Genomic DNA, 27,566 nt, shown 5'->3' with positions numbered 1-27,566 from the left:
ACATTGACAGTAGTGAACCACCTCCACTTGCACCGAGTGGCAAATTCCATCCGGATCACCGGGGGGTAATGGGATTAAATCAGATAAATTCACACTTCAGGATATTCACTGGCAGGTGGGACACAACGTACTGACTCACACGGACATTCGCATTGACCTCCTATCTCATAGGATCAATCATCTTCGGAGTTGCATACTCTTCCTCCGTCAATCACCATCATCAACGACCACAACAAACAAACATGGCTCGACCGTACAATCCAAAATACGATTCCGTCCTTGGACCCATGAGAGAACCTTCCCCCCCTCCTGCTTCCACAGAGACAGACCAGCACGCTCATGCATTCCCACACGATGCTTCGTTCCTTGCTCAGTTGGACCCATCCAGAGTAGGTGTGCATGATACAGAGGCTGCTCTCACACATCTATTCGGAGATGTCGTCGGTCAACCTCAAGAAGATGAGAAACCACAAGGGAATGCCCATGGCGAACATGCACATGCACATGGACATGATCATGGTGAATACACGCCTACGCTAGCTTCTCATGAAGTGCCAAATGTCGTAGAGACACTCCCTGTGCCTACACCACCCGCTGGTACCAATGACAATGACAAATCACTCGATATCGATCCGTCCATCAAAACGCAAGATGACAGTACAGTTACAGGTGCAGGTACTTCCGCCCCAGTCAAACGCAAAGCTACCTCCCGAGCCAACATGTTGGCAAGAGGAGGAGCCTGTGAATACTGTAAGAAACGGAAATTGAAATGCTCCGCAGAGGTACCATCCTGTTCCAATTGTAAGAAGATCGATAAAGAATGTGTGTATTCTCAGAAGAAACAGAGAAGTAAAATCAGAGTATTGGAAGATAGGTTACAAGAGTTGGAAAAAAGATTAGATCATCCGACTCCGGTGCTATCATCGAATACACACGCAGTCATAGCGACTGTGGAAGGAGAAGGAGGAATGTCAATTGATACTTTCCCAACTTTATCGACATTCGAAATCGACGAACCTGATTTGATGACTTTAGCGGACGCTGCTGCGGGAGATACGACTGTGGAATTTGATGCTTGGGAAGGTCTATCTCCTGAGATCATAGTTAGTGAAATCGTAAAAGCGATCACTAGTGGACGGAGTCATGATGCTGGTAATGGTGAAGGAAAGAGTATCGGCGGAAAGATCGTATCTCACTTGTAAGTGACAAAACCAATCACTCTCATTAGCTAACACGGTTTTGAGACCACGCAAGCTGACCCAAGCGATTTTCGATATGTATAGGATACACCTCTATGTTACACCACCTTCCATACCTGATATTCACGCGGCACTCTCCCCCACTGCTCTTCTACGTCGTTTATCCGATAAAGGTGATCGACCCATTCATCCTTCCCTACTACTCGCCCTTATACCATACCTCTTACCCTTATCACCATCCAAAACCCTTCAATTGCCCACCTTACCCATCCTTATCCAAACTCACGGGAAAAACCTTATCAATTTGGCTATCACCAATTCCGATCCTCGCGTGATTGACCTGGCCACTGCGTGTGCACTGAGGACATTCTGGTATTATACCGAATCGAAATATTTCGAAGGTTGGATGGAATCTTCCCTAGCTATTGGATGGATACGTTCAGCAGGATTAGATAAATTAGGTTATGTAGGTGAACGATATACCTCACATCAGCAGATGACCCCAAAAAGAGAAGAGAGGTTGGAAAGAGAAAAGAAGTTTAGATTTGCGTTTAGTAAACCCGTCTCGATACCTCCTCCAAAAGATGGAGCGGAATTGGGCGAAAGGATTAATTTGTTGTAAGTATATTTCTCACGAGGAAATGAAGGATGTTGGCTGACCTGCGTGGTATTTGCTACTTAGCTGGTTTGCTTATATGGTGGATAGAGTTGGATCTTTCGGTGGGTCTTTTCGTATTCCTTCGATGATAAAGGGTCCGTCTCATGCTGATCACTTTGATCGTCAGCAGGTCGGAGATGGGCATCGTGTGAGTAAAATGACATGCTTATAATCATCGTAATGGTTGCCAATGTAACACACGACTGATCGAAGCTTTGTTCCTGCCTACATAGCATTCAGTGACGAGGAAGTCACAACACCTTGGCCAAAAGCCGAATATGACACTGTATGTGGACCATCTATTATCGGTTCTGAAGCCTTAGCTAAGTGAATTGTGATTTAGGATGAGTCGTTGCTCGATAATCGAACAATACTGGATTTCATGAACCTGTCCATCCCTCAAGATGCCTCTAAAGATTCTCTGGAGGCAGCTTCGGTCAAGGCTCTTGCGTTGGTGTTCCATGCGCAAAGGTGAGTGACCCATTTTGGACAAGACGTATGGAATGACTAAAGGTCGAAATCTGTTGATTGCTTTTTTCCCCCAATCTAGATTGTTCGATACTCCTCCCAGCATTTCTACACCGGATCGGGTTTCCCTCTTGATCAGCATCACCAAAGGGTACATATCAACTTATGGTTCGGTCGAACAGACTGTATCACCTGTTTCATGTACCAATGGAGGTTCGAAGAATCAAGTTTGGATAACTCTATATGCGTGAGTGACTGGTGTTTCCGTTAACAGTATGATATGCTACCTTAACTGATATTCGAACACAACAGTACTTTAGCTTTCTTACATGCCAGAGAAGAGATTGATGCTATTAAAGGTACCGAGAAGGAATATTTCCTCAAGTCGATTGAAGCTATTGGGAATGTTTTGGATGTAGTTAAGATTATGCAGAATGCAGGTAATGCTGAACTTGGTACGTACCGTGTGCATCCTTTTAATAGATACGACATTAAATACAAAAAATATAAATGCTGACTCTTTGGACTAATATATCTGTATGATAACATGTAGAAGGATTAGGTTTATTATCAGCTTTGTTATTCTTCCATCTATGTAGATTAACAGTCAAATATATCGAACGTTTCTCTCCAAGTCAACGTTTGGAATATGGATTGACGAACGAAGAGAACGAAAGAATGATAAGTGATCTGAAGGGAATGAGAGCTGGTTTGGAAAATGCTTTGAGAACTCTTGTGAGTCTTCTTTTGACACGAAGGTGATCTGTATCAAGTGATATTGATATCGGTCTTACTTTTTTTGCTCTTTCTCTTTATCGTCTGCATAGGTCAAGAAAACGAGATTTGCAATTGTCGGTTCTCAATTACTTGAGAATATCGCTCTTGGGTCGGATTTCAAGTTGGGTGAATATGAGAGACCTGATAACATTGTATGAGTTAAAGACGATGATGAGAAAGAAGTAGAAGAAGGAACGTACAGTGGAATGGTTCAAATTGTTTAACGGGTATGACTTATCAATGGTCACGATGCGTAATCATGTTTTGTCTGAGGCATTCTTTCTCCTTGTACTTCATACATACATCACGAGTATAGCCGTCCTCTTAATGGGAAATGCATTAACTACTGTACTTGGACATTGCTGGCTACTTCCTTGTGGTACTCGGTACTGACACTGTAACTACATGGTATATGTGATTGAAATATCACTACGATCTACGCCATCTGTGCTTTTTCACTGGATAACCGTCATGGTTACGGTATCTGTCAGTGTCTTCCAGAAGGATGAGCACATCAGCATGAGTGTCTATCAAAGGAGGTGGTTGAGCTCAGCACCTCACTATTGAGCACTTGTCAGTGGTGTCATTTATTCACTGAAGTGACTACGTGGGAAAATCAATATCGATCTCCCCCGCACGGAGCAGAATGTCAAAGCGGTATGTAAAACAAAGGAGTTAAATCACTTGTAGTATATTCTCATGAGTATATGTGTACGGTATACCTTTGGACGGATATGTCATCTAATCTAGTGTATGTGAATGAGAGAATAAGGGATCAAAGGTATACTCGAGTCATGATTGCACGCTTCTCTTCTTTTCTCTGGAAATGAGTCAACTAGATGGGAATAATGGGATAACTCAGATGGTTTGAGTAAGACTACAAAGTTAATTAGCTTCTTTGATACTGTAGGGGTAAATAGTGATCAATAATTGCTCCGGACTGACTGATCATCGACTCTGAGAGGACAAAGCAAGTGATACTCGTATACTGCATCGATTTTTGATATACTACTACCCATCTATATGGTATAGTAGATAGCCATCTGTCAATTTATCATGCATAGTGATTTTGAGCATCTCACTTTACTATCCATGGATCCATGGATCCATCGTATTCTTTAACTTTCCTTCTTCCACAACTACCACAGCCACCATCACCGTATTTGAACATCTCATCAACTTGTTCATTCACACTTACACACTTACACGCGTTAATTCCAAATGACAATTGCAGCAATTGATAGATGCAATGTCGATAATATCGTTTAATCCCTCCAAGAGCACCTTACGCTACGTTCTCTTGGTAAGTTGCGCATATTTGTACGTCGCAGGTTATGTTACAATATCATCGTATTAATCGATTTTGACCTGCTGCTAGGCCACACATGGTATATTCAGTATCATCCTCCTAACTCTGGGAGGATTGATATATACCACTCGTCCATTCGTTCCTTCCGCCATGTCATCCATCTTCGCCTATCTGTATATCCCAGCGAGTATATATATCGCACGCTGGAATCCTTCATTGGGCTTGCTGACGGTAGGTAAAGAAGTGGGATATCTTTTGCTTCAGAGTTTATTGATTCTGGGTAAGTCATGTCAGATCAGCATCAACACTTCTAAATCGTTACCCATATTACTACTTTCATCTTCTTGTTTTGGATTTTCACAATCGACTGATCCTTGAGTTGGGTGCGATACTTTAGTATTAGGTATATTATCAGCCTTGTCGACCAAAGAAGAGATATGCACTTCTATCAAAGCTGAACCAGGACATTTCGGATATTCTACTAAACCATTTAGATGTCAGGAAAAACTCGCTTTGGCAATCTTATCGTTCCTCCATCTACTCCTAGTTTTATGCTGGTTAGCATTATTATTCATCTCGGTACATAGATATAGGGGACATGAGAAGAGACAAACCGATCCAGATGGATTCGAAATTCCTGTTCATCAATTCCTCTCCTCAAGATGCCAATTAGAAGTGGATGAACAACATGATTTGACACCTATCGAATCACTTACCAACACTACCAAAACTCCCTTCTCACCTTTCTCCCCCGGAACAACCAAAGAACAAGACGGAGACGAAATTCCACTACATGATTCTAGTCCTACTCGAAGTAATAAACATACTTCGGAACCATGGCGAATCTCTTCATTACCTTTGCCAGATTTGAAATTCCATTTTGATAGTGTTAGGAATTCAGCTAAAAGTAATACTTCTACTTCCGCCACAGCAGGAGGTGGAGGAGGGTTTGGATTCTCCTTTTCCAGTCCTGTTGGAGGTAGCACCAAGAAAACCAGTACGTTGTTACCTACTTTGGAAAGTGCCCGTAATTCAGTAAAGAGCTGGAAGAAAGATGATGATTTAGAATCTATGAGGAGGGATCATAAACGAATTGAATCATGGAGGATATCACCTATACCTCTTCCAGATTTAAACTTAGGATTCGATACCAAATCTACTAAAACTCAAAATCACCATGATCGGGATAAGGATAGGTTTTCAGTCAAGAGTGGATTGAGCGGATTGACATTGGAAGATGCTCGGAATTCCATTCAGAGTCTCAAGAGCAATAGTACGATTGGTGCAAGGGATTCGTTGAAAAGTCAAGTTTCCACAACGATCAAACCTGTCGAAAAAGCAAATACTAAATCGGAAAATCATCATCATCTGGAAGTACCTTCCCTGAGAGAGACGGGTGGATATAGATCAACATTTCAATTTCGCCCTGAATTGGAGACTCACCGAGATTCTATTGAAACTCTTCGAAGGGATCCAAGAAAAATTGAATCGTGGAGGATATCTCCTATACCTTTACCTAACATCCGGATGAGTTTCGATCATCAGAAGAAAGAAGCTAAGATTGTTCAACATACGACCATAGGTACGAATACGGATGGGGATGAAGATGACATTGTTGTTATCCCTGGGTTATCCGATAACAATGAACGAGTACAGCTACGGGACTCAACTGATGTAGATGGCGATTTGAGTCTTGCAGGAGGATTAGGACGGTTGAGCGTAGGGGGCAGTGGAGGAGGGATACATAATAAACGATTATCGAATGTCAGAAATTCAGCACAGAGTGGATTGCGCTTACAACATGCTAGACAATCTGTTAGAAGTCAAATTGGAGAAGTGTTAGAAACCCATGCTGACAACGCTAGTATGAACAGTAAGGATAGACGAGTATCTTGGGGTGATAGCTATTCATCGTTGGGTTTTGGTAAATCGACTCTCTCAGTTAATTTTGATGGGACTGGCGGAAGTGGAAGTAAGAGGAATTCAGGTTCGGGTGAGGGGAAGTGAGGTGAGATGAGTAGTGTTTTGAGTTAGAAGGGTTGATTCAGTTATATATTTTGAGATTTAGACGTGAATGCAAAGTTCATATATCTCATACCTTACTTACACCTTTGATGGCACTTCAATAATGGCCATTGAGAGCGGCTGGTACGTCTTCGAACTTTGGTGTCTACTGATTATCTAGGAATCTACCTTATCTATATTGATTTATTTCTACCACTAGTAAGTCGTGAAGCCTGTCCGGTTGAACATCAGCACGGTTGATCATTCGTAGATCAGAGCTCAAAAAAAAGGGAAACTTGGGACTTACCACCATCAATGACGAGATCATGTCCAGTCATAAAGCTTGAACTCTCGGTTGAACACATCAACACGACCATCTGTCCGATCTCACTGGCATCCGCGAACCTATCCACAGGTGTATCTTTTCTCCACTTATCTGCCCATTCCCTACCTTCTCCGGGAGGTGGATCTTTGATCATATCTGTTGCTACGTATCCGGGAGAGATGGAGTTGATCGTTATACCGTATTTGGCCCATTCGCCTGCTAGGGACTGCAACGCATGGAAGCAATCAATATTTAGTACTGTCACGCAAGACACACGTAACCGCAACAGGATCTCGTATAATGCGAAGTAGATCTGGGGAAGTGTTTGACATAGAGAAGAAGCACATGGCTCACCTTACAAGCCATTGTCAACCCTGCTTTCGATACGTTATATGCGACTTGCCTCTGAGGATTCATATTGACTATACCCGATATACTAGATACGCATAATATTCTTTTGTTCAGATTGACTCGCTCTCCCGCAGGTGGTTTACCGGGATCCTCGGAAGATTGCACGGAGGTACTCATACCTAACCAGTGTCGAACGAATCCACGGCACAAGGTGATAGGGGCGTAAAGGTTGGTTTTCATGATCCAGTCAAGCTCGGCTGGATAGAGAATGTAAACATCAGTAGGAGTGCAGAAGCTATTCGTATAATGATATAGCCTGGATATTGGATGATGACTCACAATCACTCATATCTACGCAATCTCTCCACAGACTGACCCCTACATCACACCATGTCAACTACGCACGACGATAACGAGCGGACCATGAGTACAGTACAGCTCGTATGACTCACCAGCATTGGGTACAACGATATCTACTTCTCCCACTTCCTTACTAGCCAAATCTATAACCTCGTTGACTCTCGTTGCATCTTCACCTGGACAGTGATAGACATGAATAGGGACTTTGTATTCTTCTGTTAACTTCTTGACTACCTCCTGTGGATCTTTAGAGGTATAGGTTATAATGATCGTTGCTCCGGCTACATTGTTCGACGATACGATTCAGCCCAACTGTTCGCTCTTATACTCAACACGATATGTGTGTTCTAATCATGCGCTCACCCCTTGCAAATGCGGTGGTGATGGCTAGACCTATCCCCCGACCACCTCCGGTTATGAACACGATCTTCCCATTGTAATCCAGTGTGACGGGCATTCCGATAAGTGTTCAGCAGGCGTATTTCCTAGGTGGTTCTCAAGAGCAATATCAGATGGTTGGTATCGTTATCGTATGAGGAAATGGGCAAGTACAATAAATACATCTCCCATATTTTGTTATAACAACTCGTCCGGCGCGAACTCACTTCCGGCCAAAACGGACCGTTTCTCCCGTTCACCGCGATGCAACACATAATTTTGCCGGGGACAGATACAGACGACCCAAGACAGTGAGCAGAACATCGATACATTCATTCAAAATACGTGTATATTGGCTACATATATAATAACAATCCTATTCACTTCTTCTGACTTCTTTCCAGCCTGCATACTGAGCTCAAAGAACTAGTTTAGATGGCATCTTTAATCATTTGTAACAAACCCTTCTTCTCTCCGTGTTCTTGAGATACGGAAGTACCTTCTTGACCTTCTTTACCTTCTAATTGGTTGGTGACACCGTGAGCTACACCGGGGTGAGAAGAGGTTCCTTCAGGTTTAGAACCGATCTCTTGACCTGCCGATTTAGCTCTAGCAACTGGGTTGTCCTCTGATGGGTTGGTACCTTCTCTACCGGTGAGAGCGGTGTTACCACCTGGTCCAGAGGTGTTACCCTTGAATGGTCCGTTGTCATCGGCATAAGCACCAAGGACTCCACCAGCACCGGCTTTTCGATCTCGTCCTACGAAGTCTTTGTCGGATGTACCGAGCTATGGCAAGCCTCACAGAATCAGCACGCGAAAGTCTTATGCTGAAGACAGCGTGGAACAGGGGAAGGATGGTAGATGGAGGTGAACTCACAACACCACCAGCACCGCTGGTTCTAGAAAGGTTTCCAGCACCGTGTTCACCGGTACCTTCGGATCCAGTGGGCACGTCCGAGCCAGTTACTCCCGAACCGTGGTGTCTGTCGGAGTCAAATCGGTCGGTACCTGCTGCACCGGAGGTAACAGGTCCACCAGCACCAGTTCGTTCGTAGAGAGCCGAGTCTTGTCCAACGTTACCAACTCGGTCGGTGGCACCACCCTGATGACATCGCATGCTCATCAGTATGTGATATCAACATATGGTAAAAGTGGATGAAGAGTTAAGACTTACAGTGTGAGAACCGGTCAAACCAGAACCATGTTGGTGGGTAGTGAGATCAGATCCGGTACCGTGGTGGTGTCCTTGTCCTTGTCCTTGACCTAAGGCATGGGTACCAGCTGAGATACCGGCTCCACCAGCGGTCCCACCTGATCCTAATCCAGATCCTGAAGTTGGGTAATCTACACCTCTGTTCTCATAAGTTCCTACTCCTGAAGTACCGGTCAACCCTGATCCAGTTCCAGTTCCAGTGTGATGAGATCCGTGAGATCCAGGATGTTTATTGGCTTCGTATTCTGCGCCAGCAATTCCAGCTCCTGCTGCACCAGCTGCCCCAGCACCGGCACCGGTGTGGTGGTGGTGGGATCCAGTACCAGTAAGTCCAGAGCCGGTTCCAGAACCGAAACCAGTCTCACCGACTCTTGAAGGGTTCTGTTCATGAGATCTCAAACCTTCACCAGAGTTGATATCTCTCTCATTTCCTGTTCCAGTCGATGATTTACCAATCAAATCACTTCCCGTACCGATTTCATGATGTCCAGTTCCGCTGGCACCTTTTATTCCGTGGTTACCGTGAGTGTGCTCTCGGTGGAATGGGTTTCCTTCACCTCGGTCTTCTTCAAATGGTTCTCGACCGGTGGTACCGGGTTGACCGCTATGTATTGTATATACGTCAGCTTGAGAATCCAAATCGGATAGATCTGAAGATGGATTCAGATGCCTAAATTCGACTTACGAAGTGAAAGTGTGTTGAATTTTGTCTTCGAGGTTTTGTAAGTGTGACATTGTGATTGGTGTTGTGTTATTTGTTCTTAGAGAAGAGAGGAGAATAAGACTATGCAGTTGAAGGGGAATGGGCTATATATATCTTGTCTAGATGGTGAAATCATTCGTCAGGTGTTTTCTATAACGAGGAATGACGTTACTACATCTCATACCGTGCGATGACGATCTTACAACTCAAGGCACACAGCATGCGGGGGTATGACGCTATATCATCAACTCGTAGGAACTAAGGGGATAGAGTGCACAGTCATCTGTCCGGTGCGTTCCAGATTGTCTGTCACCAGGGCACACGAGACCATAAGGTCATGTGTTCTTGACTGATGTAAGAGTGACTATGCTGTATGCTGTATATAGCTCTGACGTCAAAGCACCACTTCTGCATGATCTTATGTGACGTTGTCGATCCGGGGTCTCCAAGGATCAAGTATCGATGACAACCAAAGTGCATCGCACGTGGAGAAGTGCCGCGCAGGTGGCACAGTGGCTTTTGTACAGCTTACCAGGTAAAAAATATCAAATAAAGTTCAGACCCGACTTCTTGACTGCATTATGGATGCGTACGAGCTCAGTACAGGCGAAAGTACATAGGTTACGAAGCGTACAGAGCGCTGAGAGTATATCAAGATTATCACTTGATGGATGATTTGCAATCCAATCGTTTCAATATTGTATCTCTAGATATGCGTTCCATTTCCACAAGTATGAGTTCCTGTTCATATTCCTTATATGAGATATGTGGAGCATTCCCGTTTCTCGGATCAATGAGGAATTCCTTGATTCGCATGAGCCTTCGAGGGACATTTGGCCACAGTTGATTCACTGAAATCAAGCTGAGATACTGATTCAAGGTAGTCCATGCTTATATATCGGATGGTGTTCCATGGTAGAAGAGCCAGATTTGTGCTGCAAAGGCGCACGGCAGATACTGTTGATGCCCTTTGGATGAATTGCCGTACTGCATTCTGAGCAACTGAGGAGACCAGCGAAGTTTTCAGCCCACCCTCACTGTATAGGATCAGTGAGATCTACTCTGGACTAAATTGAAAGTATGTGAAAGGAATGCAATGTACGGACGTCATTCTGACCCATCTGTACAGATAATCGGATATCGAGTCTGTTTGTGGATTGTGACTTGAAACCTACAATTCCAGTTCCTAGTACATGAAAGGATATTCGAAGCTCTGCAGGCTGTTTGCTCTTTCGTGCATACAACCCTTTCCATTGTGTCGGATTCACAAAACCTTTGTCACAAGACAACACAGATGTACATGAGCAAGTAGCTCTATGGTATGGCAACATTGCAATGTATACACATACGATGTAAAGAGGTGCAACAAGGAGACTACAATAGAGTGATTCAACCACCAATATGTAGGAGATCTTCACGTTATGTGACTCAAGCTCGATCTATCACTATGACACTCTCTGATCATCGATACGTCTTCTCTCATTGAGATCCATTCATCCCACAAAGCTATATCCTGGTTCAGAATCTTGTTGTACCTTCTAAGAAGACCAGGATCAAACAGATTCTGTTCGCTCTCCCATAGGAAGGATTCCAGCCTTCTGTAGGAGGTTTCCGCCTTCTCAAGGGAGGAATATACTTCGTCGAGGCGATTGCTCGCACTTACACTTGGATGGTCACGTGTTGTAACAGCTTGGTGGGTGTCTTTCTGCCCAATTTGTCCTGTCGTGGAAGCACCCTCGATGAATTTCTGAAGATCCACATCGAGTAGAGATCTGAACTCATCGTCAAATAATCGATCTCCGGCTTCATCCAAATTCGCAATTGAGTCATTATTCGGTATTGCCTTACTGTCTACTTCTTCGCCCTTCTCCTCTTCATTGATATGGGCTGTGTCCATACTGCCTCGCAAAGAAGCCGTTGCTAATCTCGTACTTTGTATAGAGCCTTTCAAAGCCCTCCTAAATTCTTGATCCCATTTCTGAATCTTACAATATACCAGATCTTTCTCTGCGCATCTCCATCTCTGCTCTAGCTCTCTCAGAGTTGGCGCCGAGTCTGACCTTGTACAGGCTTTAAAGTGTATACTTGAGTGTCCATTTTCGTTCAGTATCATTCTATCAGGATGAAATTCACGGAATCCTAGGAGGGAACACCGATATTTATCGTATCTCCGACATACCGCTGCAGCCTCTTGGGAAAGTTGCTGATTTTCGGGGTCACGTATAGACTGGCTCAATCGTTCGACTCCCAGGAAAGCAGTATCGATACATCGTCTGTGATGGTCTTCAACGATGAACAGCGTGTCTGTTGCCAGACGATGACGTGGGGCGGGGCAAGAATCAGCAAGATCGACTTGTGACTTCGTTAGATATACTATACTGTAAGGGGGTGGGGATGCAGACTCACCGGCGTAAAGAAGAGCGCTACGGCCAAGACTACCAATTTGGTCTGTCATGTTTCCAGTACTCGACTAACTTGCACCGAGAACTTCAGCTCTGAAGCAGTCTTCGTATGAGCTGTTTTGCGATAAGGTCTTGAATGATTGGTAATTTTGGTATATTGATATTTGATATTTCAATCTCAGTATAATTAGTACAGCATTTTCAGTAGGTTTTTTATTGATACTGAAAATGCCATATAGTGAGTTCAGCTTCTGAATTAGAGGTTGAAACACCTGAGAAAGGATTGTCGCAATCATCAAGAGGATAGTTCGAAACGAGAAGCTAGTTCTTCTTGTGCTTCGTGTAATTCTTCTATTGTACGAGAGCGTTTGCCCCACAGTAAGAGTCTGGATTAAACTTTCTATCACCGCAATGTATCCATCGGGCGAATGAAAGGTGATAGGTTGATAGATAATTAACATGGTCAGAGTACAACATCCTTCATAACGGCAATATGAGTGTAGCAAGATAAACTCCTTCAACATACTGTCGGCATTAAATCTACTTCTCTACCCATACCTCATGTCCCGATTCATCTTTTTCCACTCCCCACTCTCCATCCTCTTTCTCTTTCGCTTGAGATTCGGTATGATCCAAATCCGCTAGAACTTCGTCCAGCCCCTTGACATCCGATCTACCCACTCCCTCCTCCTCGATCTTCTCACCTATCACCCTGACCACTTCTAGACCTAGATCGTAGAATCCATCGTTAGTCTTAGGGTTGAACATCCCCATGTGAGCTGAGACTTCATCTTTCGCTATGGTGTTCGAAGCCGTATCGAAATGTTTGTACAATGGGTGCGTCATCGGTGGGAGGATAGCAAACGTCCGTGAGACTAGTTGAGTGGGTGGAGAGGGAGGTAAATGGGTGTAGTAGCTATTCGTCACGATCACTCAGTCAGTAAATCTGTGTCCCTTCTTCAAATGCAGACGAAACGCATCGAGGGAAACAAGCAAAGGACTCACTTATGGAATACTATCTTCCTGCCTACTATCAACTCATGTATAGCCACCAGCCTGTTCTTCATCCCCTCGTCGTCCCATAAATTCTTCACGAACGTCATGTGATCGTACCCCCATTTCCATCCCGTGATGAAATCTTCCCTCCTATAATAGGCTGTTCCCAAAGCTACAGCACCCAAAGCGGCGGCGCCTAGACCGTACATTGTTTTAGTGGATGGCGCAGCCATCGAAGGTATCTTCGACCAAAACGAGCTGGTACTTGTTGTTTCGGCAGTTGCGGATGAGGCATTGGGTAAAACGGCGGTTTCGGTTTCCTTCTCCTTACCCTTCCCGCTCGAGGCTGTCCGACTATTCGATGGTCCAGCTTCTGGAGCGGTTTCCGTCTTCTTTCCAAATTTCCCAAATCCCAACCCTAGAGCCATGGGCGACAGCATGCCGACGGTAGAGGCGATATTGCGAGCCTGGTCGACGTAGGATGCGGCTTGGGATAGGTGATGTTTCTGTAGAATTAAGAGAGAGGTCAGCAGCGAAGCGGGTCTTTATCAGAAGCAGTTGACTTCAATGACTCACAAATGTATGCTGTTGTACCAAAGATGAGGGAGCAAAGTGATGATCAGTTATTCGTTTCATCTGTAACATCGCTATGGACTTACAGGATGCAAACCAAGATACTACATCTTATATCAGCGCGCAAGTCCATAATCCGATAGCACAGAAGCACTCACAGGAGTATCGAAAGCTGAAAAAGGTAGAATGGAGTTCTCATTAGCTATATGCAGGAGCTATCAGCCCAAAACCAGCTCACCTAGTATCCCCACTATCCTAGGCCACATCATATCTCCTTCTCTCGTATTACTCGCAATATCCCTTGCAGCATCAGCAATCAACAGTCCTCCCATACTATATCCATGATATTCAGCTTATGCTTCCAGGACCAGAAGGCGTGGTAATCAGCTCACGAATGTCCCATCAAGACCACCTTTGCCTTTCCAGCTCCTCCACCTGCTCCATGGTCATTTTCTAGGTTCACCACTAATTCAGTCAACCAATCTACAAATGCCAACGTCGCTGCCGTCTATTCCATTTGTCAGCTACTTCTCGTTCGACGCGATGCGGTGAGATAGCTCACCAGTTCGCCCCGGGTTTGATAGGCTGGAAATACACGGCTTTCCACTTTGAGTGACGGGTGGGTCGTAGCTAGTAAATGGGATATGCCTGTGTCAATGTAGACGGGTCAGCTTGAAATCTCACAATCCCATGGGGTGAAACGAAAGCTCACGTTCCGGGAATGACTCGAACGTCACGTCATTACCTTTGAATCTGTGGGTTACATCAATCAGCTAGAATACAGACCAATAGGAACAGAGACGGGCTTACCCGTGTACCCATACGAGAAGAAGCAGGTCTTTTGGCTGGGTGGTCATCTTGAGGGATCAAGCAGCTTGAGGTAGTTCCTGGTAGCTATGGTATGTATTCTCTCAAGGAGAACGGAGTATGCGAACGTGTAAAATGTCAACATTGCATCGGCAATCGTCATGTTCTCGGTGGCAACGAACGCGGAGATGGCTGGGATGTCCGCAAGGTCCATCTCAACTTTCTTCGCCTATTGCGATCATCATGTTGAATGCATCATTTTCTCAACTCTACATACTTTACCCCTTACAAGCTCGAGAGGAAGAACAAACATCATGTTCTCAATTAAGACCATACCACCTTCCTCCACTCAATCCTTCTCAGATGATATACCGTCCACTCATCGGAGACATCCAGCTGAATTAGAGGCTATGGATTTAGACGAAGATGAATTTGGTGCTGGACCAAGCAGGAGGAACATCGTCACTCCAGGAGAGATGATAACCAGCTCCAAGGAATACATGAGGTAGGTAGTACCATATCGACTCATCATCCATAGACGGATAACGTATATGTACTGTCGATAGGGGTCACGGTACATACGTCGAAGAGACCAATGTCATCTCAAGTGTCACAGGCACGATAGAGAGGGTCAATAAACTTATATCAGTCAAACCCGTTCGATCAAAGTGAGTCCTATGAACACAATTTTGAATGATATTGCCTCTACCTTCCAGACAAAGGGGCTGGACCTTGTCTGCTATCTAAACATACTGACCAGTATCTTCGATACTCTCAGATACGTTCCGGAAGTAGGAGATCTAGTAATCGGACGAATTGTTGAAGTGGGGCCTCAGAGATGGAGAGTCGATGCGAACGGGCGACAAGATGCTGTGTTGATGTTATCCTCGGTGAATTTGCCTGGTGGTGTACAACGAAGGAAGATCGAAAGTGATGCATTGAAAATGAGAGAGTTTTTAGCTGAAGGAGATGTGAGTAGATTATGTCCTTTATCCCCTTTATCAGCTTCGGCATGATCAACCACCTTTCTATTGGACATGTAAAGGGGGGGATAGAGGCTCATGAATCAATTGTGACGTTCTTAGTTATTGGTTGCTGAAGTCCAAGCTTTCTTCGGTGATGGAGCAATGTCGTTACATACTAGATCACTGAAGTATGGTAAAGTGAGTCACACCGTCAATCAACCTGTTATAACGATAATGACTTGTCGCTGATGGCATTCATTAGCTACGTAATGGTCAGCTTCTCACTGTGCCACCTCAACTGATTCGTCGTCTCAAATCGCATTTCCACCACATTCCTCCACCATGCGGACCCACAGGCGTAGACGTGATATTAGGCTTGAACGGGTACGTGTGGGTATCGAACGGTACTTCGCAGGAGAAGAGGGAAGGCGGAGAAGGGTTCGATTCTGAGGGTGTATATAGCGATAAGAATGATGTGAGTGATGTCTCTTCGTGCGGTATATGGCAGCTGAATCGGTTCGATGTAGGATATCCCACCCGAATGTAGACAGGCCATCTCAACTGTATCCAACCTAATTAAACTCCTTGCAGATCAAGGTATACCCCTTACCGACACGTTGATCGAAGAATCGTTCAACTGGTTAAACCAAAATCAGTTACCTCCTGGACCATTAGCTCAACCTGACAAAGAGAGGATGTTAGCTGAAGTAGTCGGTATTGAGGTATCTGCGTAGGGAGCTCAACCCATCATGGCTAGATGCAATAACTTGGAGATGTCTCCAATTATAGGTGGCTTGGCATGGCATGGCATGGCGATGAGCGATATACTGCATAATGCATTTTATTTTATCTACATATCTATGTACAACTGTTATATCTGATCCGTTTTATTGACCGATTTTGATTATGTACAATACAAGCTTAAGCTATGTCCGACAATTGACCCAAACTGAATGTTATGTTTTCACTTCTTATGGTAGGTAGTATGCTATAAACAACTCTCGATGAGTCCCGAAATTCGAGTCGGGTTTTACCAACCTACATCCCCACTAACCCATTTCTTCAATTGTAAATGTCTTTTACCAGCTTTCTTACTTAGTATCCATCTTTCCAATTGATAAGTCTCGTAGGCACCCTCAGTCTCTTTCATAGCTTTCATATGTTTCGGTCCCGATATAGCTTTGATTGCGTGTCTTCGGCTATACAATAACAACCAACCAATCAGTCAGTATTCATTTACACGATATATTTATCTGTGAAGGGATAAGACTTACCTTTGCCAAATGCAAGTAGCCAGGTTGAGACCAGTATGATCAGGAACGCCGTACCAGTACATGACCAATCCACCATTTTTCACCGCTTCCTCATGAGCCTCTCGATCGGCTCGATAGAGTGATAAGTTGGATGATTCGGGTTTACGACGTGAGCGGAATACTACACAGTACCATTCTCTTTCGACAGCTTTAGGTAGGGACTGAAAAACAAGGAAGACAGCCATCAGCATTATATACTGAATACTTTCATTGCTCGTTTCAGCAGGCAAGAGGGGGGAGAAGATCGACTCACCAAAGCAGACCAGTTGAACGCCTCATCATATGGCGTTGAAGCATAATCTTCATCCCAAGGTTTAAAATGATGTAAAGCCTGATGTAAAGCTAAACTGGCAGGATCGATATCAGGTAATCTAGTTTCAAACCCTTTTAACGCTTCTACCACTTTGACCAGGACTTGAGTCGTCGAATCCTTCTCCTTTTCGTTTTGTTGTTGGTCGTGGATGTGGTGTTCGGGTAAAGGTGATAAGAGGGGAGGTAGATAGAGGATTGGATCTGTTGAAATTTCATCGGTTGTGGGTGGTAGAGTATGATGGGAATGAACGACTTCGGCGTTCACGTGTGAAGGGCCAGAAGGAGAGGTGGGACCCGCGTCGGACGCACGTCGAGAAGCAGGTGGTGAAGGTGATGATGAATGTATCAATTTCCTTTCTGTCGATCTACCTCTGGTTTGTTCAGTGGATAACGCATCGTATATCACTGAAGGTATTATATCTGAATCAGGGTGATTGCTGATCATCTTTGATGACGATGATGGTGAGGAAGAGGAGGAGGTCGATGGGAGATGAGATTGTTTATTGGAGAAGTGATGAGCGAGAGTATGGGTGGCTAATGCGAAGGCCATTTTAGATGATGCTTTATATAAAATGGGAGTGGACTTCTTGATTTGTCGTTGCTCAATGCGTTTTTTTTTTCCCTGGATTCTTGGAATCTCGCTGTGAGATTAGTAATTCAGTTGTTGATCGTTGTAAGTGGGGAAGAAACAACAAGTCCAAAGGATGCCTGCTTACATGCGTTGTTATATATATCAATCAACTGATAACATCAAGCACGCAAGTATTACTATGCGTTTCACCTATTTGCACCATTTTCACCATTTACATTTTATATTCGCCATTGATAGTGCAAAGGCGTGCGAGCTAAACCAAATTGATCACGTCGCAAAATGGCGAATATGCTTGGATCGACGATCCCAAGAACAACCTTTTTTCCCTTTATGGATGGGGTTGATCACGTTATATGGTTCCATTCTGAGTGAGTGAGTGAGGTGGTTTCATAAGACGTCAGTCTATCTTGGAAATAACAAAGGGGAGCTCAGTTGATTTTGAGTTGATTATTTCTAAGTCGATAGAGGATATTTCGCATGATGGCGTGATCATGACCAACGAAAACGAAAGCAGCCACGTTACCGAGAGTACCCAGAAATCTCCCAGAAATGAGCACCCCTTCCTTTCCGTTCCTGGCCCAATTTTAGCTTGATCGGCGATCACCGCGTCTCCTGAAGAATGCAGAAGGAAGCTATGTCCTCACACCAGTCCTCAGCCTTCAACAGTCCCTCTCTTTTCGACTCTTCGTAAGCCATGAGCCAGATCCGAAAAGTCCAGCAGTTCCAGCGACATCTTCAACAGTATGGCATTCGCATGAGGGTATCAAATTGGTATCGTATTTTATGAACAGGTATGATGTAGTGATATTTACATATTTGATTTTGTCTATCCTACTTGCAAGCTCTATGCCTTGAAGAATGAAATAGTCTAATCTCCGTTGTCTGATCGAATTATTGCCTTCTAGAGTATTACTCTTGTCTAGCTTTATCGAACCTCTCCACCCACTCTACCACCTTTTCCCAGTCCCCAACCCTTTCCACACCAGGAGGTAACCAACCATCTTTTATCCTCTGCTCTCTCAACCTCTCGTACTCGTCCAACAAACCTTTCTCTTGCTTCTCATGAAAAGTCATGCCTTCTATCGGCGACTTCTCGGATGGATCGTGGACAATGGCGTTCCATGGATAATCACCAAATAGCAATACCTTCGTAGGCCCTTCGTGCGGATAGGTCGAAGTCGAAACGTCATAGGCGTTTTCGGAGGAATCGTCAATAAGGAATAATGATGAGGTGGTATGTATTATCTGATTGTTTGTAAACCAAATCATGTAAGCTATAATGTCCATTTGTTTGTCTCTTGTCATACGATAAATTTGACCTACCTCAGCTTTCGATCGTTTATGATGCGATACCACCGCTTTCCTAGCTACATGACCCTCTTTCTCTTCTCGAGTAGGTTCAAGATGCTGGAACGCGCCGGTGAAATGTATCTCATCGAATACTATCTCATTCAATCAGCACTGCACTAGATCATCTCCCGAAGCTCTGGCAAAAGTTCGATTCAAAATAACTTAGAGAAGCGCCCGTAGCGATGCTCACTATCAGGTAAATATTCGGCTATCCAATCTTCTGTCCCTGTTCTCTGATTTTCCGATCTGGCTGTTATGATTATCAGACTGTGAAATATTGCAGTATCAGTCTGCGAGCCAGCCCAGTCGTTTATTCGAGATGTATGAGACAGATATAGTGTGATGCAAAAAGGAATACCCACTTATACCCTAGCTCTTTCAGACGTCGCAAACCCTCTTTAGCTCCTTGAACAGGCGGTGCTCGCATATATAAACCACCTTGATACAATTTTGCCTGAAATTCGGAATGAGTCGCAATACCCAGGTCAGCTTGAGCCGTGATGACATGTAAGAATGGCTGAAGGGAGCAAAGAGAAAGAGAGTCAACTCACAACCATTCCAACTGTCTCCTCCGGCGTGCCCCATCCTCTGTTCATCCAATATAAGTAATTCTTAAAATCAGCCAAAGTCAATGGAGGTTGAGTATCGAATAGTTCGTTGTGCACTGTACGAGTGAAAGATATTCGTAGATATCAGCATGCAGGTTCTCCAGATCAGATCATAGTTCCCAAGCGATGGCATGGTATTGCATGAGATGGATGAATGCACTTACTATGTACTATCGTAGCGTTTGTTTGACTGTGAGATCGAATTGTAGTCACGTAATGTTAATGATCAGCTTGTGAAGGAAGAGAGAAGGAAAGCACGACCAAGACGCCTGCCTTGTGCCTCAGCCTTCCCGATGTTCCCGATCTTTTATTCAGGTTCAAGGTGAAAGCGACCCAGTCCCCAACAGAGATAAGAGTAGAACGATGGTATGATAGTATGCGAAGGGACTCAATTGTACTCACCATAGAACATCATCCATATCGACAGCGATCGTACCTTTCCATCCCCTCTTTGACGGTGTGGTCATCCCACTAGCCAAGATAGTTTCTACGTCTGACATCGTGTATTCTGATCTGACTGTAATGACCTCCTCTTTTTCTATGAGATTTGTTTATTGAGATGTATGAGTGTCCGGTCAAGACAAGATGCCTATCTGTCGGTATCTTCCAGATATAAATGTGTTGACAGTCTTAGCTATAAGATTACTTGCAATGAAGATTCTCAGATCATTCGATCCTTTGACTATGTCCTCTTCTTTCCTTTCGGATAGCCGCTTCGTCCGATCTGTTTTTATCTTTTATTTAACGGTGGCACTATACTGGTAGTCCGATGAAGATCGATCCGAAAGCAGGTGATATCGTTCCTACCCTACAATGGTGTTTGGATAAGTTGGACAGTGAACTAGTACTGTAGATATAGGTAGGTATGAATCAAGTTTGTAGAGTAGTGTATATATAGATTTCCAGTTCCAATACGAGTAGATTCAATAATTTAAGTTTAACATTCCCTTAATCTTACTGTCATGTATGTAATTGCTCATTTAACTCAACCGAATACGAATCAAGCGACGGACGACCTTATTGGGCTGTGACTCTGTTTTTGTCGAAATGAGATCTTGAGATTTGATCGTCGTCAATGATGATGATAATGATAATGATAATGTACCATGCGATCCCATTATCTTTCACATCCCATATCCATATCTATATCTATATATCCATATCTGGATCTGGACCGTTTTATGCTTGTGACCACGAAATCAAGTCAAACCAGGCACTCTTCGGGTCCGTCAAATAATCCACTAGCCCATTGCTCGATTTTCTGAATTCTTCGGAACTAAAGGTATCTAAGTGTAAGTTACTACCTGTAGCATACGTACCTTCAAGAGTGGTAAGATCATCGCGCCCACGTCGATCTCTCCTGTATATTGCATAAACATTACACTATATATATATATACATATATATATATATATATATATACTGTTCGTATCCATCCATTTGACACCTTACATCTTACATTCTAATATGATATAAAAATACAACACAAAAACTCCATAGAATACCATAGATAAACGAACAATACTCGATTATGCACCAAAACAAACAAAGACAGTATACAAACACAACCCGATCTGAACATCTCCGTGGTACCCCGAACGTTTGATGGTACCTTTTCCTCGAAAATCAGACTAAAAACTTACTCGTATGGACGGTGCGTCGAGGCACCCGAATTCCCATGATTACTAGTATGAGTATGATTCCCAGGTCCCATCAGAGGAGGTGGACCGACAGTGCTTTTCAAGGGTGGTAAGCTATTTTGATGTTGATGCTGATGATGGTGATGAGGATAGTCACGAGCGTATGATCGATCTGGAGGATATGGTGAGACACCATGATGTTGATGGTGATGGTGATGGTGATGGTGATTATGATTGTGATGTGATGAATCATAATTCCCGTTCGGTGCGTGTGCGTAAGAATTTGATCGGTGCACTACAGGCACGGGTACAGGTGGTACAGCATGAGGCGAATGATGAGCATTGGAATCTGACCAAGATGGTCTATGTGTCATAGATGGTATAGGGACTGGAGTGGTAGTTGCCGCTCTGTGAGAATATATATCATTTCTGGATGTCCCATTCGACCATGATGTCGTACTCGAAGGATATGGCGAGGCAGCTGGTAGGGAGGATGAGGACCGATAACGGTCAAGATCCGGTCTCTGGTCGTACCTTCCATAAGTAGCAGCCGATGTGGGTACCGGCGCGACAGATCTAGGTGAAGGTCTGGTCATTCCGTCTATATCCCGTTCGTCCACTGTACCATCCGATGCGGCATCGATGGTATCCGGATTGGAGTGAGCGGTTGACGGTCGTCTGTCGACGATGGAAGAAGATGCAGGTGCATCGTCATTGAGTAAGGCTGATATTCGCATGCCGCCCGTCCGTGAGACAGGTTTCAAAGGGCTAGAATCCGGGATACCGCCGGACTGCATCGTTGGTGTGGCTGTAGCAGGTGCATGAGGTGGACTAGGAGGGAACATGCCTAACCTAGGTTCGTATCGATCTTGACTCATGAATGATGGGTAGGCATCGTAGATTGTTCGAGTGGGTTGAGCAGAACGGAAGGTCCCGCTTCCGGACTATAAACACAGTGTGAGCTGTCAGTACAATTGGCAAAGGTGCGATGAGATTGACTTACTAAACTAGCTACTGGTGATACTCTTCTAGTCAAACTCCTCTTGTCTTCTTCAGCTTTGATGACTCCCAAATTCAACGGAGGGAGGGGCGCCCCAGTCCCATCTACCAATTCGTTTCTATGTCCTTCCAAGAAATTCCCGACTTGTCTCTCTGATTTACCCTTCAACTCAGCTGCGATCGCTTTGACATCCGCCCCATGAACCAAAACAAGTTCTTTCACCCTCCTCTTCTCCTCAACTGACCAATACGAGTTGGTCGCTGACCGTCTGGTAGGTTTCTCTGCTGCCCCTGTACCCATCGGAGTAGCTCCAGGAGTGGAAATCGAGTTGGCGATAGGAGTAGCATTGGGATCGGCCGTACCCTCAGATGTTTCCGCGAGAACCTTCCGTCGTTTACCTGCTCGTTTGACTGGAGGAAGCAGTTCAGATTGAGCGGTTGTCGGATCGAGGGATTCATTCGTAGGTGTTGCGCCTGCAATAACTGTGACAGGAGCTGGACCGGGTGTGGACGTAGTAGCGGTGACCGGAACAGTAGGATTCGAAGTCATGGGATCGACAACAGTGAGAGCAGAAGGAGTGGAAGGTACAGATGGACGAGCAGCGTTGATTTCCGATATAGAGCTGACTCGAGGGCGTTTAGCAGTCTTCATCGTAACTCTCATCTTAGCTTTCGAAGTGACAACCGAAGGAGCTTCACTTCCTGCTCTAGATGTGACATTCGAGTCAAGCTTCTCATCATCGTCGTTGGTCGTAGAAGCGATACTAGGTGCGGTTGTCTTCCTTCTTCGTCCGGGTCCGTTTCCTTCGGCAGGAGTTCCCACTGTTTTACCTTTTCTAGCGCTTGTGCCAGGTATAACCGACTCTTCCCTTTCTCTACCTCCTCTGCCAGGTGTATTGACTTCATTTGAGACAGTCGGTTTCTGTCTATCCATATCGGCCAAAAGAGCAGAACTTTTACCTCCCTTCTTGATCGGCATAGTCTTCTTCTTACCTCCACCACGTTTACTAGCTAACATACCCTTATAATCCACCTCTTTCTTCGTACGGTAGTAGTACAATACGCAGTCGGAAGCAGACTTGTTGGGGATACCATCAGCGATTCTACCGAATTGTTTCGGATAAGCCATATATCTTCTAACGAAGATAGCACGTTCTTCGGTCGTCCAAATAGGTTCTGCGTTACCTTTGAAATCGTAGAATGCCAATGGATCTTCCACTAGATCATTATCGTCGTCATACCGAAGTTTACGTTCTTCGTCCAGTAGCATATCGGGGACAACAGCTGAAGTCTTATTGGCTCGATAGGTCGGATCTTTCGCTGCTGTATCAGCAAGACCAGCGAGGATCGCCTCGAACTCTGCCTCGGTATGTACAGCATCTCCCGCACCTCTTCGTCTATTACCTCGGGCATTATACAGATCTTCAGGTAGTGGTGTGGTAGGTGCGACTGGACCGGGCGTGACAACAGGCAAAGCACCAGGAACAGCATACAGATCCGCTGGAACTTCTCCACGTTTCTCCATGAGCGAATCTAGGAAGTTGCAATGTTCTTGCCATTCTTGATCGAGCTCGAGGTATTCGTTCTTCAGTCTCTCAGATTTGGCTGCGAGATCTTCCTTCTCCCGTGAAAGCGTGCTAGCTACAAGTTTCGCTACGATGCGTTGTTGGCGGCTGAGTGGCCAGGTGGTCTTCTTCAACATCACTGAACGGTCGTTGTCATCTGTCGCTATTGTTCGGGATGAGTGCGCAGGGGCAGCCGATACATTCCAAGCTATGATGGACACCGGATCGAAGGTGATAGTCTGCTTTGTCTGCCTAGCTTTGATAGCAGCGATGAGGTTGGCTTGTTTGATCTCTTCAGGTGCGTCTTCCAATATAGGTGTATCCGCTTCGTCGATATCTGCGGTCTTGGGTCCAGCTTCAGTCTCGGCATCCGTTGAAGTGGAATATGCTGTAGGCATTGGATCTTTTCTGGGTTCACTGTCGCCAAAAGGTGATGACAATGGCCCCTTGGTAGAGGGCAATTGGACAGCTCTTCGTTCAGCAATAGTAACACGCCGTGCCAGTGGACTGGCTGGAGTTTCGGGAATGGCAACTTTGTCGGAGGTGATGGTTGTGGGTGATTGGACCTGAACTACAGCGGACTCTACTTCGTCGTGGGACACCGCAATGGTGGAAGCGTGACCAAGCTTAGCCTCCTGCATCAGGTTCCGTATTAGCGTCCAAGTCCACCTGTATGAGAGCACGCGAATAACTTACGGTCTGTACCGTTTCCAACACAGAAGACGTTTCCTGGATGAGAGAAACAGAGTCGATAGCGGCTTTTGAAGGTGAGCTGCGTGTAGGTAGAGCGAGAACTGGAGAAGTGGGTTTTGTCTGAGCGATGTCGTTGCCTGTATCTTCCTTCATCCCTGGAACAGTCTCGTTGTCAAGCGGTGTATTGAAAACGGCTTCCACATGACCATTCGGCAATGCTTGAAGAGATGACGCTGGTGTCTTCGCTTCACCTTCCTTTATTCGGTCCTCCATTGATGGTGTGAATTCTGGTACTACAGGTTCATCGACTTCCATAGGGGTATCAGCAGTATCCTGGGATCTTTCGATATCTTGCTTTTCAGCTTCGACATGTGGTCGGTCCTTCTGTACATCCTGTTGACCAGCTTTCATTGCCGAATTATCGTTCCTGAAAACATCATCACTACTCGCATCATTCTCTGATATCCGAACAGTCATCTTCGTCTCTTCATCCGAACGTATTGGTTCCCCATGAATATCAATAGCAGGAATATTCTTCGTATCATCAGATGTAGATATATCAGGTATAGCTTCCACATCCACCTTCGTTCTTGCCGGCTGCCCATCTGACACAGATACCGATTCAGGGAGTGCCAGTGACGATGATGATGGTTGATCAGCAGGTGGAGGTGGGAGAGACGGTGTATCAGGTCTTGAAGGTATATCCACAACGTCCAAGGTACTATTCGCAGTATAATTCCGAGTCGCAGGGGGTGGTACAGGAGGTGTAGGTGGCCTATCCACTTTCTTCTCTTCATCATCATCCTCCTTTTGCATCTGATCATCTCGTATAGTAGCCCGGACAGTAGCCACTTCTCCTTCTTCTGGTTGACCTACTGATCTTCTAGGTGATCGTTGCGAAGGCATTGATACCGACGATGACAGTTCCTGACCGTGACCATCTTCTAAATTCCATCTTGCAGGAGGGTTCGAGGAGCTTCTTTTCCTATTCCTATCATTCCTATTACTATGAGTCCAGGTATCGTCAAGATTTCTTCTAGTACCAAAAGTAGATGATGGTAAAGGTGGTGAAAGAGGTCTTCTATCCCTTTCCCTTGCTCTATCCCTATCCCACCTATCTCTCTCACGATCTCGAGGAGGCGTAAAGTTCCTTCTAGATCTCTCATCATACGACCAAGAAGGTACCGTCGTAGCCTGCACAGGTGAGATCACTTCTCCCTCTTCCAAATCATGTTCTTCCGCTGATGGCTTGACGTCAGGTAAAGGAATTTGCGAAGTAGGTACACTAGAGGGACCATCCGTGTCTCTAGGTCTCTTACTTTCAACTGGACTGGACGAACCTCTGAGCCGCGTTTGTGCTCCAGAAGCAGAGAGTGAAGGAGATACAGGACGAGATGTCGAAGGACCGCCGGGTCCAGGCCCCGTTCCACCGACACTGACCGATCTATCGAATTGACGAGAAGTGAAAGAATCTCTATTCGGAGTATAATTATTCGATCTACTTGGACCAGAGGTGGAAGGTAACCTGGAAGAATATGATGGAGGAGTTTGAGCGGTAGACGCGGATACTGATCCTGACCTTGGACCTCTAGGAGCAGATGGTGGTGAGCGCGGTGGTGGGGGAGGATATCTTGAAGGTACGGATGAACGAGGATCATCCCTCTCCCTTTCTCTCGGGGGATACCTGTCTTCTCTCCATCTAGATGACCAACTTGGTTCTCTATCCCTTGGGGGGGGAGCATAACCTGACACTCTTCTTGGTGGTAGACCATCTGGACCATTTGACGATCGATAAGGTGCACCGGGTGAATCAAGACTTAACCTATCTCGAACATCAAATCTATCCCTATCCCTGTCTCGGTCCCTCTCACGATCCCGATCTCGTTCGCGCTCTCGATCATAGGGCATTCTACGTGGTGGCGATGGTGTTAGACTCCTAGGTCGAGAGCCGGGTCCAGGTCCAGAGGAGGAATGAGGTCGATAGACATTACTACCTCCTGGTCGGGGTGCGCGATTTTGCCATGGTGGAATGGCATATTGTCGAGAGGAGGATGAGCTGGAAGATGGAGGCTGTTTACGATTATTACGTCTATTAGTCTTATTCCGTCCCATCGTGATGGTGAAGATGAAAAGAGAGAAAGGAAACAAAGTGAAAATGGGTCGAAGATGACAAAATGTGAGATGTGGACAATGAAGTAAAATTACAGAAGCAGTAGATTCAACTTACATAACCACCACCTATCCTTTCATCCCTATCCCTATCTCTATCATACTCACCATCCCATCTTGATACCCTCGATGGTAAACCAGATCCAGATCCAGAAGGTGTAGGGGGTAACTTGTTACTAGCGTTACTGGGATACGAAGTTGAAGATGAAGAGGGACGTGATGGTCCAGCTTCAGGATACATTGTCATTGAGGTATCTTCACTAATGGGATTGGGGTTTGTGCGTCTACGCTTATGTATTTGTTGTATATGGTATATTGGGTATTAGATGCGATCTGTGGTATTTGTATATCTGTTCCTTTATTGTCTGTTGTTTTCGTCGGTGTTATTTCGAGATGTCATCTAAATATAACATTTCCTCCCTTCGTTCTTTCTTGGTATATCTGTCAAGTGCAGTGACGATGGTATATGAAGTAAGATCGGTCAATATATCGTTGATATCTAGTTGGTGTATCAAGTTAACATACTAAGATCACTGTCCAAGGAGCGACTTGAAGTATTCCTTTCTGTTTTGCACCTTTCGAGTGACAATGGAACAAACAACAAAGTTTAAGTGTGAATTAGGAATTTCTGATTACAAACTATAAACCATGAATGAAAGTTTGTATTTCGACACTCCTACAATTACAAAAACCCTACTCACCATTGAACGTCTTTTACACAGTTTGCCACTCATACGGGGATATAATCTATAACGGGAATTATCAGGTACGTGCACTGCAACTGACAGTACCAAAAGCATCGTAGAAAATCATTGCATCTCTCTCTCTCTCTTGA

General features: G+C 44.9%; 10 protein-coding genes across 10 annotated transcripts; 3 read left to right on the top strand and 7 right to left on the bottom strand.

The window, feature by feature from the left end:
* Positions 1-242: 242 nt before the first annotated feature.
* Positions 243-3,260, top strand: L199_006113 (uncharacterized protein; the record flags this gene model as incomplete). Its single annotated transcript, XM_064891814.1, has 10 exons — positions 243-1,198; positions 1,284-1,817; positions 1,882-1,919; positions 1,985-2,005; positions 2,091-2,143; positions 2,201-2,328; positions 2,408-2,572; positions 2,638-2,780; positions 2,879-3,060; positions 3,153-3,260. 10 exons carry the CDS (start codon positions 243-245, stop codon positions 3,258-3,260), a joined length of 2,328 nt encoding a protein of 775 aa, XP_064747886.1.
* A 1,301-nt stretch (positions 3,261-4,561) lies between these two features.
* L199_006112 (uncharacterized protein) lies at positions 4,562-6,418 on the top strand (the record flags this gene model as incomplete). The annotated part of the gene is made up of 2 exons (XM_064891813.1): positions 4,562-4,691; positions 4,809-6,418. 2 exons carry the CDS (start codon positions 4,562-4,564, stop codon positions 6,416-6,418), a joined length of 1,740 nt encoding a protein of 579 aa, XP_064747885.1.
* Positions 6,419-6,631: 213 nt separating this feature from the next.
* On the bottom strand, positions 6,632-7,908 carry L199_006111 (uncharacterized protein; the record flags this gene model as incomplete). Its single annotated transcript, XM_064891812.1, has 6 exons — positions 6,632-6,648; positions 6,723-6,966; positions 7,095-7,348; positions 7,431-7,469; positions 7,544-7,732; positions 7,815-7,908. The coding sequence occupies 6 exons, from the start codon at positions 7,906-7,908 to the stop codon at positions 6,632-6,634; spliced, it is 837 nt and encodes a 278-aa protein (XP_064747884.1).
* Positions 7,909-8,260: 352 nt separating this feature from the next.
* On the bottom strand, positions 8,261-9,779 carry L199_006110 (uncharacterized protein; the record flags this gene model as incomplete). The annotated part of the gene is made up of 4 exons (XM_064891811.1): positions 8,261-8,617; positions 8,709-8,933; positions 9,006-9,648; positions 9,730-9,779. The coding sequence occupies 4 exons, from the start codon at positions 9,777-9,779 to the stop codon at positions 8,261-8,263; spliced, it is 1,275 nt and encodes a 424-aa protein (XP_064747883.1).
* A 1,382-nt stretch (positions 9,780-11,161) lies between these two features.
* On the bottom strand, positions 11,162-12,202 carry L199_006109 (uncharacterized protein; the record flags this gene model as incomplete). The annotated part of the gene is made up of 1 exon (XM_064891810.1): positions 11,162-12,202. One exon carries the CDS (start codon positions 12,200-12,202, stop codon positions 11,162-11,164), a length of 1,041 nt encoding a protein of 346 aa, XP_064747882.1.
* A 487-nt stretch (positions 12,203-12,689) lies between these two features.
* L199_006108 (uncharacterized protein) lies at positions 12,690-14,575 on the bottom strand (the record flags this gene model as incomplete). The annotated part of the gene is made up of 9 exons (XM_064891809.1): positions 12,690-13,065; positions 13,155-13,651; positions 13,805-13,822; positions 13,877-13,890; positions 13,957-14,051; positions 14,111-14,226; positions 14,281-14,366; positions 14,431-14,471; positions 14,529-14,575. 9 exons carry the CDS (start codon positions 14,573-14,575, stop codon positions 12,690-12,692), a joined length of 1,290 nt encoding a protein of 429 aa, XP_064747881.1.
* Positions 14,576-14,839: 264 nt separating this feature from the next.
* L199_006107 (uncharacterized protein) lies at positions 14,840-16,224 on the top strand (the record flags this gene model as incomplete). Its single annotated transcript, XM_064891808.1, has 6 exons — positions 14,840-15,030; positions 15,092-15,193; positions 15,304-15,496; positions 15,611-15,688; positions 15,753-15,965; positions 16,018-16,224. 6 exons carry the CDS (start codon positions 14,840-14,842, stop codon positions 16,222-16,224), a joined length of 984 nt encoding a protein of 327 aa, XP_064747880.1.
* Positions 16,225-16,520: 296 nt separating this feature from the next.
* Positions 16,521-17,665, bottom strand: L199_006106 (uncharacterized protein; the record flags this gene model as incomplete). Its single annotated transcript, XM_064891807.1, has 3 exons — positions 16,521-16,689; positions 16,765-16,964; positions 17,057-17,665. The coding sequence occupies 3 exons, from the start codon at positions 17,663-17,665 to the stop codon at positions 16,521-16,523; spliced, it is 978 nt and encodes a 325-aa protein (XP_064747879.1).
* Positions 17,666-18,616: 951 nt separating this feature from the next.
* On the bottom strand, positions 18,617-20,165 carry L199_006105 (uncharacterized protein; the record flags this gene model as incomplete). Its single annotated transcript, XM_064891806.1, has 7 exons — positions 18,617-18,952; positions 19,031-19,149; positions 19,248-19,324; positions 19,420-19,511; positions 19,609-19,721; positions 19,830-19,855; positions 20,068-20,165. The coding sequence occupies 7 exons, from the start codon at positions 20,163-20,165 to the stop codon at positions 18,617-18,619; spliced, it is 861 nt and encodes a 286-aa protein (XP_064747878.1).
* A 1,139-nt stretch (positions 20,166-21,304) lies between these two features.
* L199_006104 (uncharacterized protein) lies at positions 21,305-26,972 on the bottom strand (the record flags this gene model as incomplete). The annotated part of the gene is made up of 4 exons (XM_064891805.1): positions 21,305-22,249; positions 22,309-24,504; positions 24,566-26,632; positions 26,790-26,972. The coding sequence occupies 4 exons, from the start codon at positions 26,970-26,972 to the stop codon at positions 21,305-21,307; spliced, it is 5,391 nt and encodes a 1,796-aa protein (XP_064747877.1).
* Between the last annotated feature and the right edge of the window lie 594 nt (positions 26,973-27,566).

This window comes from Kwoniella botswanensis, chromosome 1 (genome assembly GCF_036426115.1).
Source record: "Kwoniella botswanensis chromosome 1, complete sequence".
Lineage (NCBI taxonomy): Eukaryota > Fungi > Basidiomycota > Tremellomycetes > Tremellales > Cryptococcaceae > Kwoniella > Kwoniella botswanensis.
This window is presented reverse-complemented; position numbering and strand designations above follow the sequence as displayed.